Raw genomic sequence first — 14,989 nt, 5'->3', positions numbered from 1 at the left:
CCCTTTCACCTTGAGGTCATCTGCCATGGCCCAGTAAGCCGGGACGCCGCAGCGAGTCCTCCAGGTGGTAGGTGTTACATTAACGAGCTCTATCTGCCCGGGTTTGATGTTAGAGTTTTCCTTCTCTTGGCTGGCGAGGTTGGTGAGCCCAGCCTGCCCATCCGGTTATACCGCCGGACATTCGGTCGCACCATGACGTGGCAATCTCTGTGAGAAACGGGGGGGGACCAGCGGGAAGGTGTTGCCACGGATGCAGTAATGCAGGAGAGGCCATTGCAGTGACCATCTGCCAGGCATAGCCGGACAGTGACCACGCGACGTTCACTACACCGGGAAAGAGAGGCTATGTATTGCGCATACACTTTCCGATGTGTGAGAGTTCAACCAGTGCACTTTTGAATTTTGCCATTGTTAATACACCGGTGCCTGTGTTATTGTATCACTTTTGTGTGCAGGTGTTATAAGATGGAGATCAGGGGCTGCAAAACAGGGAGAACAAAGGAAATGCCCGACTGCATCAGACCAAAGGCCCACTGATTCCAGACATCTGCGCCCAACAGTGCCATGGGCAGTGCCACCGGGAAGAGGGCATGAGAACAGCAGCACCCCTCCGCCTTAGACTGCACCCGAGAATCACAGGTACACTGCAGCTGCAGTAGTTGCTGTGTGGATGGCGTGGGATTGTTTTCTGTGGCCCCGAAAGGTAGGACCACGACCAACGGGCTGAAATTAAATCAAAAGAGTTTCCGGCTCAACATTAGGAGGAACGTCCTGACCATTAGAGCGATTCCTCAGTGGAACAGGCTTCCTGCTTGGGAGGTGGTGGGCTCTCTTTCCTTGGAGGTTTTGAAACAGAGGCTAGATGGCCACCTGACAGCAATGAGGATCCTGTGAATTTAGGGGGAGGTGTTTATGGGTTTCCTGCATTGTGCAGGGGGTTGGACTAGATGACCCTAGAGGTCCCTTCCAACTCTATGATTCTAGGATTCTATAGGTGTTTATGTGGCCCCTGAAGGTCGGACCAAAACCAGTGGGTTGAAATTCAGTCAAAAGAGTTTCCAGCTCAACATTAGGAAGAACTTCCTGCCCGTAAGAGCGGTTCCTCAGTGGAACAGGCTTCCTCCTTGGGAGGTGGTGGGCTCTCCTTTCTTGGAGTTTTTCAAACAGAGGCTAGATGGCCATCTGACAACAACGAAGATCCTGTGAATTTAGGGGGAGGCATTTGTGAGTTCCCTGCATTGTGCAGGGGTTGGACTAGAACTAGGTGAAGAAGAAATGCAGATTTATACCCTGCCCTTCTCTCTGAATCAGAGACTCAGAGTGGCTTACAATCTCCTTTATCTTCTCCCCCCACAACAGACACCCTGTGATGTGGGTGTCTCTCTCACAGCTCTCACAGCAGCTGCCCTTTCAAGGACAACTCTGCCAGAGTGATGGCTAACCCAAGCCCATTCCAGCAGGTGCAAGTGAAGGAGTGGGGAATCAAACCCAGTTCTCCCAGATAAGAGTCCGTGCACTTAACCACTACACCAAACTGGTTCTCTATTAGAGCTATGGCCAACCCAAGGCCATGCCAGCAGGTGCAAGTGAAGGAGCGGGGAATCAAACCCAGTTCTCCCAGATAGGAGTCCACGCACTTAACCACTACACCAAACTGGCTCTCTATTAGAGCTATGGCTGACCGAAGGCCATTCCAGCAGCTGCAAGTGGAGGAGTGGGGAATCCAACCCGGTTCTCCCAGATAAGAGAGCTCTGGCTGACCCAAGGCCATTCCAGCAGCTGCAAGTGGAGGAGTGGGGAATCAAACCCAGTTCTCCCAGATAAGAGTCCCTTCCAACTCTATGATTCTAACTGTACAGCAGGGTTCCTTTTGGCTACCCTAGTTAATAGCCCTTGATGGGTCTCCCACTCCATGAATTTGTCCAAGGCCCCTTCAGAGTCAACCAAGACAGCAACCAATCACCACATCCCTTGGCCAGGAGTTCCACAAACGAATTCTGCAGGGTGTGAAGGATGTCGCTTTGTTTGTCTTTTATCTCCTGCCCATAAAGGCCTTGACGGGGAAATCTGGGTTTGGGAAGGGTTTCCTGCCTAGCCTGAGGAACACGTGAACCTGCCTGATACTGAACCGGACCGCTGGTCAGAAGCTCCCGCCCCAAAAATCTTGCAGGCGTCTAGAGTCCACCTGGACTTGCAGCTGGCTGTTCTCCCGCCAATGAATATGGCCTTCGCCCTCCCTTTGTTGGTCTTAAATGTGCCACTGGGTTCTTAATTTTGTTCCAGGGCTCCCCTCCAGAAACTGTCTTCTTGGGAGATCCAATCTCTCAACTTTCTGGAGGAGAAAGACCACCAGGGGTCTTCCCCCTCTTCCCCTCCCCGGAGGCTGCCAAGCTAGCAAGGGCCACGAAAGACGTCCCCATCTCCTCCCACCTCCCAGCAAATCAGAAAAGAGCAGCCTCCCCTTCTTGCCCTTTAACCCCAAAGTGACCTGGGAGGGGCCTGTGCCCCCCCCCCCCCGCCAGAAGAGAAATCTGGAAGGACGGCATGCGTGCAGAGTGTGCCTGCACACGAAAGCGTACCTTCTGAATAAAACTAAGTTAGTCTTAAAGGTGCAATTGACTCCTATTTTGTTCTGCTGCTTCAGACCAACACGGCTGCCTATTTGGATCTGTGCATGCAGAGTGTTCCAGCTGGGAAAGTGACCATGAGGGAAGGAGGGAGAGGGGGAAAACAGAGAGGGGGAGAGGAAATTCACGAGGGGAAGAAAGGAAGATGGCAACGGGCCCCTTAGGTGCTGACACATCTCTTGTCTCTTCCCTCCTTTGCACTGATTTGGTGGGGGGTGGCAGTGGGGCACAGGCATGGAAAGACAGGCTGTAAGGCAAACAATCGAACCCAGGTCTGAATTTCAAGTAATCTGTAAGGAGCGCTTGCTGGCTCGCCCCCACACCCTGCCCAGATCCTCCCAGGCGCTGCATGCAGGAGAAAGGGAGGCAAAAATTCGCCACCCCCATCTTTCCGGCAGGCCCTCTTGCTGATGCTCGCCTCGCTGGCTGGAGGCTGCCGGCATTTGTGGGCTCTTCGGCCAACAGCCACAGGCCATTGCAGGAAATGCATCAGGCCTCCGTCTTTCACCTCAGGCAAAAGGATGCTTGTCGTTGGGACTCCGTTCCCGCTCTCAGATGCAATTCTGGAGCAGTGTGCTGCAGCAGTTAAGAGTTAAACTAGGACCCGAGAGATCTGGGCTCAGATCCCCCTCGTCTATGATGGTCACTGGTTGACCTTGGGCTAGCCACAGACAGAATGAGGTTCGAATCCCCGCTCTCAGCCACTGTACCACACTGGATCTCTGTGGCTAGCCCAAGGTCAACCGGCGACCATCATAGATGTGGGGAGTATAAAACTGAGGAGAGGGAAATGATGTAAGTGGCCTTTGGTCCCCACTGGGAAGAGAGACGGTGAAGAAATGAATAAATAAAATGTCAACATGTGGGAGGGAAATTATAAACCCTGCAACATTTTCCTGAATACCTCTTTTTCCTTTCCTGTTTCAGGTGCTTTATAAAGCTGGGGCATCACCCAGAGACATGAGATGTCAGTCACAAGCAGGGCTCCTTTTGTACCAGGAACTACTTTGCATATTAGGTCACACCTCTGTTATGTAGCCGATCCTCCAGGAGCTTACAGTAGGCCCTGTACAAAGAGCCCTGTAAGCTCTTGGAGGATTGGCTACATCAGGGGTGTGTGGCCTAAGATGCAAGAGTTCCTGCTACAGAAAAAGCCCTGAATAGAGAAATAGGCAGGGCTTTTGTAGCAGGAATGCCTTTGCATATTAGGCCACGCCCCACTGATGTAGCCAATCCTCCTGGAGATTGCAATAGGCCCTGTACTAAGAAGAAGAAGATGATGATATTGGATTTATATCCCGCCCTCCACTCCGAAGAGTCTCAGAGCGGCTCACAATCTCCTTTACCTTCCCCCCCCTCCCACAACAGACACCCTGAGAGGTAGATGAAGATATTGGATTTATATCCCGCCCTCCACTCCGAAGAGTCTAAGAGGGGCTCACAATCTCCTTTACCTCCCCCCCCTCCCACAACAGACACCCTGTGAGGTAGATGAAGATATTGGATTTATATCCTGCCCTCCACTCTGAAAAGTCTCAGAGCGGCTCACAATCTCCTTTCCCTTCCTCCCCCCACAACAGACACCCTGTGAGGTGGGTGGGGCTGAGAGGGCTCTCACAGCAGCTGCCCTTTCAAGGACAACCTCTGCCAGAGCTATGGCTGACCCAAGGCCATTTCAGCAGGTGCAAGTGAAGGAGTGGGGAATCAAACCCGGTTCTCCCAGATAAGAGTCTGCGCACTTAACCACTAGAAGAAGACGACTGCAGATTTATACCCCGCCCTTCTCTCTGAATCAGACTCAGAGCAGCTTATAATCTCCTATATCTTCTCCCCCCACAACAGACAGCCTGTGAGGTGGGTGGGGCTGGAGAGGACTCTCACAGCAGCTGCCCTTTCAAGGACAACCTCTGCCAGAGCTATGGCTGACCCAAGGCCATGCTAGCAGGTGCAAGTGGAGGAGTGGGGAATCAAACCCAGTTCTCCCAGATAAGAGTCAGCGCACTTGACCACTACACCCAACTGGCTCTCTTCCTCCCCCACTAGACACCCTGTGAGGTGGGTGGGGCTGAGAGGGCAAGGACAACCTCTGCCAGAGCTATAGCTGACCCAAGGCCATTCCAGCAGCTGCAGCTAGAGAAGTGGGGAATCAAACCCGGTTCTCCCAGATAAGAGTCTGCTCACTTAACCACTACACCAAACTAGCTAAGAGCCCTGTGCACTTCCTGGCCTTCGTGACACTCAATCGCCCTCCGCTGCTCTCCAGACAGAAATGTGATTTTAGCAGAGAGACGGCTGCAGAGGAAAGAGAAAAAGGCTTTCCCTCCTGCAGGGACCAGGGCACCCCTAGTCCCGCCCCTCCTCCTTTAGCCCCTCCTCTTCCCCCAGTCTGGCCACAGCTCTTCCTTCTTTGAAGAGACATGGAGTAATATGATGCAGCGATATAGAAAAGCGCCTCACCTAGAGAGCCGAGGCTCGCCTGATCTCAGAAGCTGAGCAAGGTCACCCTTGGCTAGAATTTGAAGAGGGTTGCTACGCAGAGGCAGGCAAGGGCCACCCACCTCTGGACTTCTCCTGCCTTGAAAACCCCACCAGGGGTCCCCATAAGGCAGTTGTGATCCGACAGCACTTTCTGCCACCATAGAAAAGCACACCCTGACCTAGACGTTGGACCCAGTTAGTCCAATCTCGTCAGACCTCAAAAGCCAGTTTGGTGTAGTGGTTAAGTGCATGGACTCTTATCTGGGAGAACCGGGTTTGATTCCCCACTCCTCCACTTGCAGCTGCTGGAATGGCCTTGGGTCAGCCCTAGCTCTAATAGAGAGCCAGTTTGGTGTAGTGGTTAAGTGCATGGAGAACTGGGGAGAACCGGGTTTGATTCCCCACTCCTCCACTTGCACCTGCTGGAATGGCCTTGGGTCAGTCATAGCTTTAATAGAGAGCCAATTAGGTGTAGTGGTTAAGTGCACCAACTCTTATCTGAGAGAACCGGGTTTGATTCCCTATTCCTCCACTTGCACCTGCTGGAATGGCCTTGGGTCAGCCATAGTTCTTGCAAGAGTTGTCCTTGAAAGGGCAGCTTCTGGGAGAGCTCTCTCAGCTTCACTTCCCATCCTTCTAGTCAGCTGTGAATGTATCAGTAGTGGTTAAGTGTTTGGTGTCGTGATTAAGTGTGCAGACTCTTATCTTGGAGAACATGGTTTGATTTCCCACTCCTCCACTTGCAGTTGCTGGAATGGCCTTGGGTCAGCCAGTGCTCTCTCAGGCCCACCCACCTCATAGGGTGTCTGTTGTGGGAGAGGAAGGGCAAGGAAATTGTGAGCTGCTCTGAGATTCAGTGTGGAGGGCAGAATATAAATCCAGCATCTTATTATTATTATTACTACATTGTAATATATAATGAAATAACTATACAACTCACGGCCCAGTTGCTAACAGGCCACGTACAGGTACCGGTCCACAGCCCGGAGGTTGGGAACCTGTCTTACAGGGTAGCCCTGAGCTGGCTGTGACTTGACAGCATTTTCCATTACCATAGAAAAGCACGCCTGACCATACACAGAGTGCATTTCTGTTCTCGGCATGGTTTTTTCTGTAGCAGGACCTCCTTTGCATATTAGGCCACACCTCCCTGATATAGCCAATCCTCCTGGTGCTTAAACTAGGCCTTGTAGGAAGAGCCCTGTAAGCTCTTGGAGGATTGGCTACATCATGGGGGTGTGGCCTACTATGCAAAGGAGTTCCTACTACAAAAAAACCCTGGTTATTGGTCAAGCGCTGCCACCTCTTCCCCCATGGGAAGAGCCACGGGGGTCCCACATCCTCCTCACCTGTCCCCCCCACGGCCTGCAGCAGCTCACCTGCAGAAGGCGCCCAAATTCTCCACCAGGTAGCACTGTCCCCCGTTGTGGCAGTAACTGGGGAAGATGTCGCACACGGATTTGCAGGAGTTGTTGTGCCGGACGTAGCCGGTTCGGCAGTCGGTGCCGTTCTCGCCACCGCCAGACAGGCTCTGGTCTCGGCCGCTTTCAGCTGGGCGGGGTTTGGGAGTGGCCACCCCGCTGCCCCCAGAGACAACGAAGGTCTGCAGTGGCGGGATGACGTAGCGCCGGCTGGTGGATTCGGCTTCCTGGACCACCGTCTGGATTTTGGGCATTGCGGGTGTGGGGATCCGGTAGTCGTTCTCATCTTCCAGATCCCGGGCTAGCCCGCCTCCCCCATCTTCCTCTTCCTCGTCGTCCTCCGGCTCGTCCAGTTCCTCCTCATCCCCATCGATGTAGAAGGAGGTGGTGGGGTAGAAGTCGGACTCGTCGAAGGGCGTGAAGTCGTCGTAGAGGTCGTGGAGGGACCACGACATCCCCTTGTCCTCTGAAGGTTTCCTCTTGGTCGAATCGGGTCCGGCGCCCCCCAGACTCTCCCCGTCGAAGAGGTCATAGTAATCGATATCGATGATCTCCGAGGCCGAGGGGTCGGAGGACGGTTTCGAGGTCTGGATGTCCAGCACCGAAGGGGTGGCAGCCAACCGGGTGGGCGCTTCGGTCTGGAGCCAGGCCAGGTTGGTGCGGCCTTGAGCACCCTCCGAAGGCGAGTTGCTCGACGAATCCACCCACAATTCCAGCGGCTCCTCCTTCTGGGCCGAGTCCTGCTCCACAACCCGCTCCGCCTCATCGGGGGTCTGGATGGGGCCGCTCAAAGTGGGAGACGGCAGCACGGCCACCCCAACGGTCCCAAGCAGAGGGTCTCTCTCGTCTGCATCGTAACCGAGGTCCTGGCCCATCGGCGAGCTCGTCTCTGTGGCGAACTCCAGGGCGGTGGGGACGGCAGTCCGCTCTGCCCCGTCTCCCTCGCTGGGGGAGGCCTTGGGGTGCTGGTCTCCGCTTCCGGCCTCTTCCCGGCTTTCGGGGAGGGGAGACGCACTCCCGGGCAGTTCTCTCCTCTCCGACAGCCTCCTGGTGCCATCGGATTCCTGGGCCGGCAGGGCAAAGCTGGTGATGCTGGCGAGGGCTTCCAGGGGGCCGTGGGGACCCCCCAAAGGGTCCTGCAGCTGATCCCCTCCGCCCAGGCAGCCAAAGCACAGGGTGGTCCCCATCTGGGGGTTCTCGGGGTCGCGCTCCCCAGAAAAGTACCTCACAGGGAGGCCTGCCCCAGGGTAGGGGCTGCTGGCAGCCAGGTCATCGGAAGGAGCGGCAGCATCTCTGCCCCTTGGGAGAGCAGCAGGTGGGGGTTGAGGGGTTTCCTTTGGTCCAGCGGCCTGGGAAGAGGCTCGGGCAGCTGAGCCATTTCCCGCTTCCCCGGCACTGCTCCTCCCAGACGCTGGCTGGTCCTGCCCAGAGGAGGAGGAGGCCTCTTCGCCCACAGTCACCTGCTGCCTGCCGCCCCCCTGCCACGGGGTTGCGTGGAGGTCAGTAGCATTGGGGGGGCCAGGAGGTGGCTCCGAAGCTGGAAAACAGAAAAGGAAGCCCTTAGTGCCACAATCCGGGCTATGGAGATGGGACACCTCTGGCCCCAAGCGTTTCCCCCCCCCTCACCCAGACAACCCTGGCCAAACCTGGGACCCAATGGGATTCCCCCCCCCGCCCCCCCACGTTTCCTGCACGCTTGCCACAGCACCCGTGGCAAAAATAGCGCCCGTGTTCATTCCCACACATTCTGCCTCTCTGATTCATCCTCCTCTTTTGCTTCCCCCTCATTTCGAGTGTAGTAGAGCAGAATTAATCACAGGCGGGCGGGGGGGGGGGGGGGAGGCAGCTGGTTGTAGCGGTGGGGGGGGGGCGATGGGGGGAAACTTCCCTTCCTGCAGGCGCCCAATCCTCTGGGCGGCTGAGTGCGCGGGGGAAAAGAGGGGGAGGTGGGGGGGCTCTCCTGCCCAGAGACAGAGGGGGCCTTTTCCGCGGCGGCCCCCCCTTCCCCACCGGCCATTCCAAGCAGACAAAGCCCAAGTCGCAGGCGGGGGGGGGCTTTTGGGGGAGGGGGAGGGGGTGGGGCTCTGCTCCAAGGTGCTGAAGGGGCAGCTGGCCGAGCCCCCCCTCGCCAGGGGAGACCCAGTCCCGGAACGCCCCGGAACGCCCCACCTGGAAGCTTCTGGGAGAGGGGGGGCAGCCGGGGCGGACTCAGGGGGGCCCCCCGCAGATCTTGCTTGACCCGCCTGGCGCCGAGGAAGGCGGCCGAGGAAGAGGAGACCGTGGCCTCTCCACCCCCCCCCGCCCCCCCCGCGGCTAGGCGTTCCCGGCGCCCTGCGGCAGCCCCCGGGCCCTGCGGCGGGGAGGGAGGAGAGGGGTCCCGGGGGGGGGGTCTGGCCGGCCTTTGGGGTCGCCGGGAGGCTCCCTTTGCCCGCGCAGGGGGGCGTGTGGACGGGGGGACACGTGTCTGGCACCATCCCCGGGGGAAGGAGGGAGGGCAGACCTACCTGCGGCCACCACGAGCAGGAGCAGGAGGGGCGGCCGGAGCAGGAGCCGCAGCGGCGGCGTCGGCGGGGCCGGGCGGGCGGCGGGAGCAGCCGGGCGCCCCATATTCCTGCAAGGCTCCTGCCGCCGCCGCCGCCGCCGCCGCCTCCGCCGAGTCCCGCCCTCCGCAGCCCGCCCAGGGAGGCCCGCAGACGCCCGCCCGCCGCCGCCGCCACGCCCCCGCGCCGCCCAGGCCCTTGCCACGCGCCCGGGGGCTCCGGCCGGGAGGGGAGGAGAGACGGAGACGCCCCCCCCACGACCCCCGCCCACGCAGCCCAACCCTTTGCACGTGCCCGGCTGGGAGGGAGGGGAGGCGCTCTCAGGCCCAGGGGGGAGGGAGGGAGAGAGACGCAGCCCAAGCGCTTTGCACGTGCCCAGAGGCTCCGGCCGGGAGGAACAGGCGGGAAGGGAGGCGCTGCCTGGGTCAGGGCGGGAAGGAGGGAGAGAGACGCAGCCCAAGCGCTTTGCACGTGCCCAGAGGCTCAGGCCGGGAGGAACAGGCGGGAAGGGAGGCGCTGCCTGGGTCAGGGCGGGAAGGAGGGAGAGAGACGCAGCCCAAGCGCTTTGCACATGCCCAGAGGCGCGGGCGCAGAGGAGCTGGCGGGCAGGGAGGTGCTGCCAGGCCCAGGGAGGGAAGGAGGGAGACGCTCCTCCTCCACCACCACGCCAACCCCCCCCCCCCCCGCCACTCCATCTGGCCAGGAGAGCTCAGGGGTAGAGCAAAAGCCCTCCCACTTGTGCCTCCCCCAAGCACCAAGAATGCAGAGCATCACTTGCCCCAGACATGAGAACATAAGAGAAGCCCTGTTGGATCAGGCCAATGGCCCATCCAGTCCAACACTCTGTGTCGCAAAGTGGCCAAAAAACCCAGGTGCCATCAGGAGGTCCATCAGAGGGGCCAGGACGCTAGAAGTCCTCCCACTGTGCCCCCCCCCCCCAAGCACCAAGAATACAGAGCATCACTGCCTCAGACATAAGAGAAGCCATGTTGGATCAGGCCAATGGCCCATCCAGTCCAACACTCTGTGCCACACAGTGGCCAAAAACCCCAGGTGCCATCAGGAGGTCCATCAGAGGAGCCAGGACGCTAGAAGTCCTCCCACTGTGCCCCCCCCCCCCAAGCACCAAGAATACAGAGCATCACTGCCTCAGACATAAGAACATAAGAGAAGCCCTGTTGGATCAGGCCAATGGCCCATCCAGTCCAGCACTCTGTGTCACACAGTGGCCAAAACCCAGAGGCCACCAGGGGGTCCATCAGTGGGGCCAGAACACTAGAAGTGCTCCCACTGTGCCCCCCCCCCCAAGCACCAAGAATACAGAGCATCACTGCCTCAGACATAAGAACATAAGAGAAGCCCTGTTGGATCAGGCCAATGGCCCATCCAGTCCAGCACTCTGTTTCACACAGTGGCCAAAACCCAGAAGCCATCAGGAGGTCCATCAGTGGGGCCAGGACACTAGGAGCCCTCCCACTGTGCCCGCCCCCAGTACCAAGAATACAGAGCATCACTGCCCCAGACAGAGAGTTCCATCAATATGCTGTGGCTAAGAGCCGCTGATGGACCTCTGCTCCATATGCTTATCCAGTCCCCTCTTGAAGCTGTCTATGCTTGTATCTGCCACCACCTCCTGTGGCAGTGATTTCCATGTTAATCACCCTTTGGGTGAAGGACTTTTTGAATGTGGCCACAATTGGAATTGCCACAGGGTGGCCCTCTGCGGGGTTGAAAAAGGCTACTGGGAGAAGTCTCCTGTAGGGCCTGAGGCTCTAGGGTGGAGCTGCCAACTTCTGTCTAGGAAGTTGGCAACTAGAGTCAAATCTCTAGGCAGACGTTGTCTTCAGAAGCGGTGAAATGCAGAATGGGACAGCAGGTGAGGTTGCCTCCACGTTAAAGTAGGGTAAACGTTAAAGGTAGTCCCCTGTGCAAGCACCAGTCGTTTTCAACTCTGGGGTGACGTCGTTTTCACGTTTTTTACGGGGTGGCTTGCCCTTGCCTTCCCCAGTCATTTCCACTTTCCCCCCAGCAAGCTGGGGACTCATTTTACTGACCTCAGAAGGATGGAATGCTGAGTCAACCTCGAGCCGGCTACCTGAACCAGCTTCTGCTGGGATCGAACTCAGGTTGTGTGCAGAGGGCTCCAACTGCAGTACTGCAGCTTTACCACTCTGTGCCAGGGGGCTCTTTCGGGAAGCATCCCCAAAGAAGAGATCAATACTCCCTCTAAACTCTGGAATCTTGTGAGCAAAAATTCTACTTCGTGAGCTGCTGGCATTAAAGTTGTGAGCTACTGCATATATTAGTTCACTCTAGGCCATCCTGAGCGGAGACAAAAATATGTGCTCCTGAGGCTAAAAAATGGTGAGCTAGCTCACACCAGCTCGGCGGAGAAGGAACACTGCACATGATACACACAGCCAGGAGTGACAGCTCAGCTTGGAGAAAGAAGCAGCGGAACGGAAGGAGCTGTTCAGAGTCCTGACAGAGCCCAGCAAACATTGCATGGCTGCTCTAGAATACCCCGCCTCATGCAGTCCAGGCACCTCTCCTCATTCCTCTGCTGCCTTTCCACAAGTTCAGAACTCTGCACCCACACCATGGGGCTGAATAGGGGCACAGGATTCAAATCTCACTGCAGATGCTCATTTTCTGCCCCTAAACACTTCTCTGCTTCAGTCAACCTGCCTTATACATGGTGCCTTTATATCTCCAATCCCTTCTTTGCAACACGCCCCCCCCCCCCCCCCGCAATCTTCTGACTGGGACCGAAGGACTGACTGCGCTCCAGTCCAGCTTCTATCTGATAAAGGGAGCTTTGACTCTCAAAGAACACGGAGCAGACTTCAGCAACTATCACTGTAGATGGAACGAGAACCCTAGCCTAACCCTAACGGTGCAACCCACCCCCAACAGCACTCTGGCTGCAGCATTCTTTGCCACCCGTAGCTTACAGACAGTCTTCAAGGGCGGCACCATGTCGAGCACGCTGCAAGACGCTAATCCTCTTATCCAACAGAAAGCCCAGGTCCAAGAGCACCCTCAAGCTATGAACCTGCTCCTTTAGGCGAAGTGCAACCCACATCTAGAAAAGAGGCTAGCCCATTTCACGGGTCATACTTTCCCCTACCAGTAGCATCTCTGTTTTGCTGGGATTCAGTTTCAGCTTGTAAGCCCTCATCCCTGCCAAAATCACCTGCCCAGTTTCTGCAGAGTCCCTGGGTAGAGCAAGATAGAGTTGAATTTCATCTCTGTATTGGTGGCAGCTCAGCCATTACCTCCGGCTGGCCTCTCCCAGCAGTTTTAGAAAGATGTTGAAAAGTGTGGCCGACAAGATGGAGCTTTGGGGAGCCCCCATAAGCCATGGGACAGAGCAGCAGTCCCCCAGCACCACACCCTGCAATCTGCCGTCGAGGTAGCAACAGAAAAAAGGAAAGGTCCCCTGTGCAAGCACCAGTCGTTTTGGACTCTGGGGTGACGTTGCTTTCACAACGTTTTCACGGCAGACCTTTTGACGGAGTGGTTTGCCATTGCCTTCCCCAGTCTTTTACACTTTCCCCCCAGCAAGCTGGGGACTCATTTGACCCACCTCGGAAGGATGGAAGGCTGAGTCAACCTCGAGCTGCCTACCTGAAAACCCAGCTCCCGCCGGGGATCAAACTCAGGTCGTGAGCAGAGCTTAGGACTGCAACAGAACTAGGGCATTTTCTGCAGCAGGAACTCTTTTGCATATTAGGCTACACCCCCCCCCCCCATGTAGCTAGTCCTCTGGGAGCTTACAGTAGGCACAGTAAGAAGAGCCCTATGAGCTCCGGGATTGGCTACATCAGGGGGTGTGGCCTAATATGCAAAAGAGTTCCTGCTACAAAAAAAGGGCCCTCACCAGAACCATTGCAGAACCATGCCTCCTAGTTCTGGAAGACGATTCCAAAGGATGCTGTGAGGGATTAGAATCAAAAGCCACCAAGAGGGCCAGGAGAAAAAACAGGGTGGCACTCCACCTCTCCATCTCCCAGTGCATGTCATCTACAAGGCCGGCCAAGGCTCTTCCAGTCCCGTAACCAGGCTTGAACCCAGACTGGGACGGATCTAAACGTTGTCATTAAGGAACCCCTGAAGTTGGCTAGTCACCTCTCAGCCCACCATGAATGGTGCCTTGGAGATGGGACCAGAGCTGTTGGACTCTTCTGGGTCCAGATTGGGTTTCTTTTGGAGCAGGTGCCTCACAGCCCTCCTCAAGGCAAGGGTGACCGCCTCATCCATCAGGGTGCCCAAACGCAGCTGCCAGCTGGATGCCATCTAACCTCTGGTTCCTGCATGCATTGCCAAAGCGGTTCTCTGCTGTGTGCACCGTCCGCCCAAACACAGAAAGCAGGTCCCAACCATGATTCCTTGAATCTGGGACAGCCGCCGCCCTCTGTGCCCTCCCCCATGGAGGCCCCCTGCTGCATTCCCGAGGGGGGGGCTCTCCCTGCCCCCTCGCCCAGCATTGATTTGGGCTTTGCTGCCTGGATGTGCCAACCAACTCCTAGCTCTGCCAGCCAGCATGGGGCTGGGTCGAAGGCGGAGGCATCGTGCTGATATGGGGCAAAAAAGGATGCACTGATCCACCCCTGCTGAAGCCTCTGAGCATGTGAGGAAGGCTCAAATGTGTGCAGCCACGTGGAGCGCACTCTTCCCTCGTGCTCCTCTGGGCTTCCCTCCCCTCCTGTGTGCTGAAATGTTCTTCCCGGGAGACAGTGCTGGGGTCTTGTTGCTGCAGGGGAAAAAGAGGGAGGAGGGCCCAGGTTTTGGAGCTCATTAAGGGAAGGGTGCTTAGAGCACATTAAGGGTGCTGCCCTTAACGTGCTGCCCCAGGGCCTCTGCCCCAGTGCCATTCGCCTCTTCCTCACCGCTCGACACCTCTGGAGTCTCCGGGCACCTTGCAGAGGTTGGCGTGCTCTATTATGGATGAGCTCCTGGAAACAGGATCCCTGCGGCACTTCAGGCTTCCGGCTGTCGGCCTTGCAGGGCGGCTCCAGCAGCCCCCTCCCCTTGCTAGGCAGGGCGGGAAGGCCAGACAGAGTGACTGGGGCTGTCCTGAGAGGGCTGCAGCCGGGGAGGCTTTCTTTGCAAATGCTGTGTGTGAGTGAACGACAGGGCTCTTGACCTTCCCCACGTCTGCCCATCAGGCCAAAGGTGACACCTAGTCTTGCGGGCTAGCCCTTGCAGCAATCACAAGCAGTGCCCGCCACTGTTCCCTCTAATTTGGGTCCCCACCATGCAGAGCTGCGGGGGTGGGGTGAGCAGCTTAGAGGCCGGGGGGCGGGGGCTGGGCACAGACCAGCTTCTCTGGTGAAAGATGGGGTTAGGCCTCTGCCTTGGGGCCTCAAGAGAGTCCTAGAGTTGGAAGGAACCTCCAGGCTCATCTAGTCCAACCCCTTGCAAAAATGCAGGAACTTCACAAATACCTGCCACCCCCAGTGGCAAAAACCTCCAGGATCCCTTGACAAACTGGCCTGCCCAAAGTAGCAATCAGCATTTCCCGGGGCGTTTAAGAAAGGGCCAGAGTGACTCTAATGACTGGCATTTTGAATGTAACTTTCAAGTAGTCAACGGAGATGAGACGGAAGCCCAAGAGGATTCTGTTGGACTTGTGAGCTACAGCCTGGGAAGAGAAGCAGGAAGGGGTGCAGAAGAGAGGAAGGGAGGGAGAGAACAACCTTCCTTAGCTTAGGAGAGTATTGATTTTACATGCCTGGGAGCTCTCTTTAGAGAGACGATTATGCGCACCACAAAGGGCCATGTAGAATGAGCTGAGCTCCCCCAATTGCCCTGCTGGATCAGACCAAAAAGCCAGTTTCCAGCTGTGGCCGGGCAGATGCCTCGGGGGTCCATAGAAGCCACTGATATGATCACCATTTTCAGGTACTTGAAAGGCTGT

The 14,989-nt window shown here is 56.9% G+C and overlaps 1 protein-coding gene across 1 annotated transcript in view; it reads right to left on the bottom strand.

Annotated features, from left to right (window-relative positions):
• CSPG5 (chondroitin sulfate proteoglycan 5) overlaps window positions 1-14,989 on the bottom strand; it is a 53,272-nt gene that overhangs the window by 27,537 nt on the left and 10,746 nt on the right. Inside the window, exons 2-5 of the mRNA XM_060248244.1 lie at window positions 13,450-13,822; window positions 12,197-12,284; window positions 9,031-9,586; window positions 6,485-8,063 (exon numbers count right to left, since the gene is read on the bottom strand). Of these exons, the coding sequence (XP_060104227.1) occupies window positions 6,485-8,063; window positions 9,031-9,586; window positions 12,197-12,284; window positions 13,450-13,822 (2,596 nt within the window). The remainder of the gene's footprint in view (window positions 1-6,484; window positions 8,064-9,030; window positions 9,587-12,196; window positions 12,285-13,449; window positions 13,823-14,989) is intronic.

This window comes from Heteronotia binoei, chromosome 10 (genome assembly GCF_032191835.1).
Source record: "Heteronotia binoei isolate CCM8104 ecotype False Entrance Well chromosome 10, APGP_CSIRO_Hbin_v1, whole genome shotgun sequence".
NCBI classification, from domain to species: domain Eukaryota; kingdom Metazoa; phylum Chordata; class Lepidosauria; order Squamata; family Gekkonidae; genus Heteronotia; species Heteronotia binoei.
The sequence above is the reverse complement of the archived record's forward strand: the minus strand, read 5'-3'. Positions and strand labels throughout refer to the sequence as shown.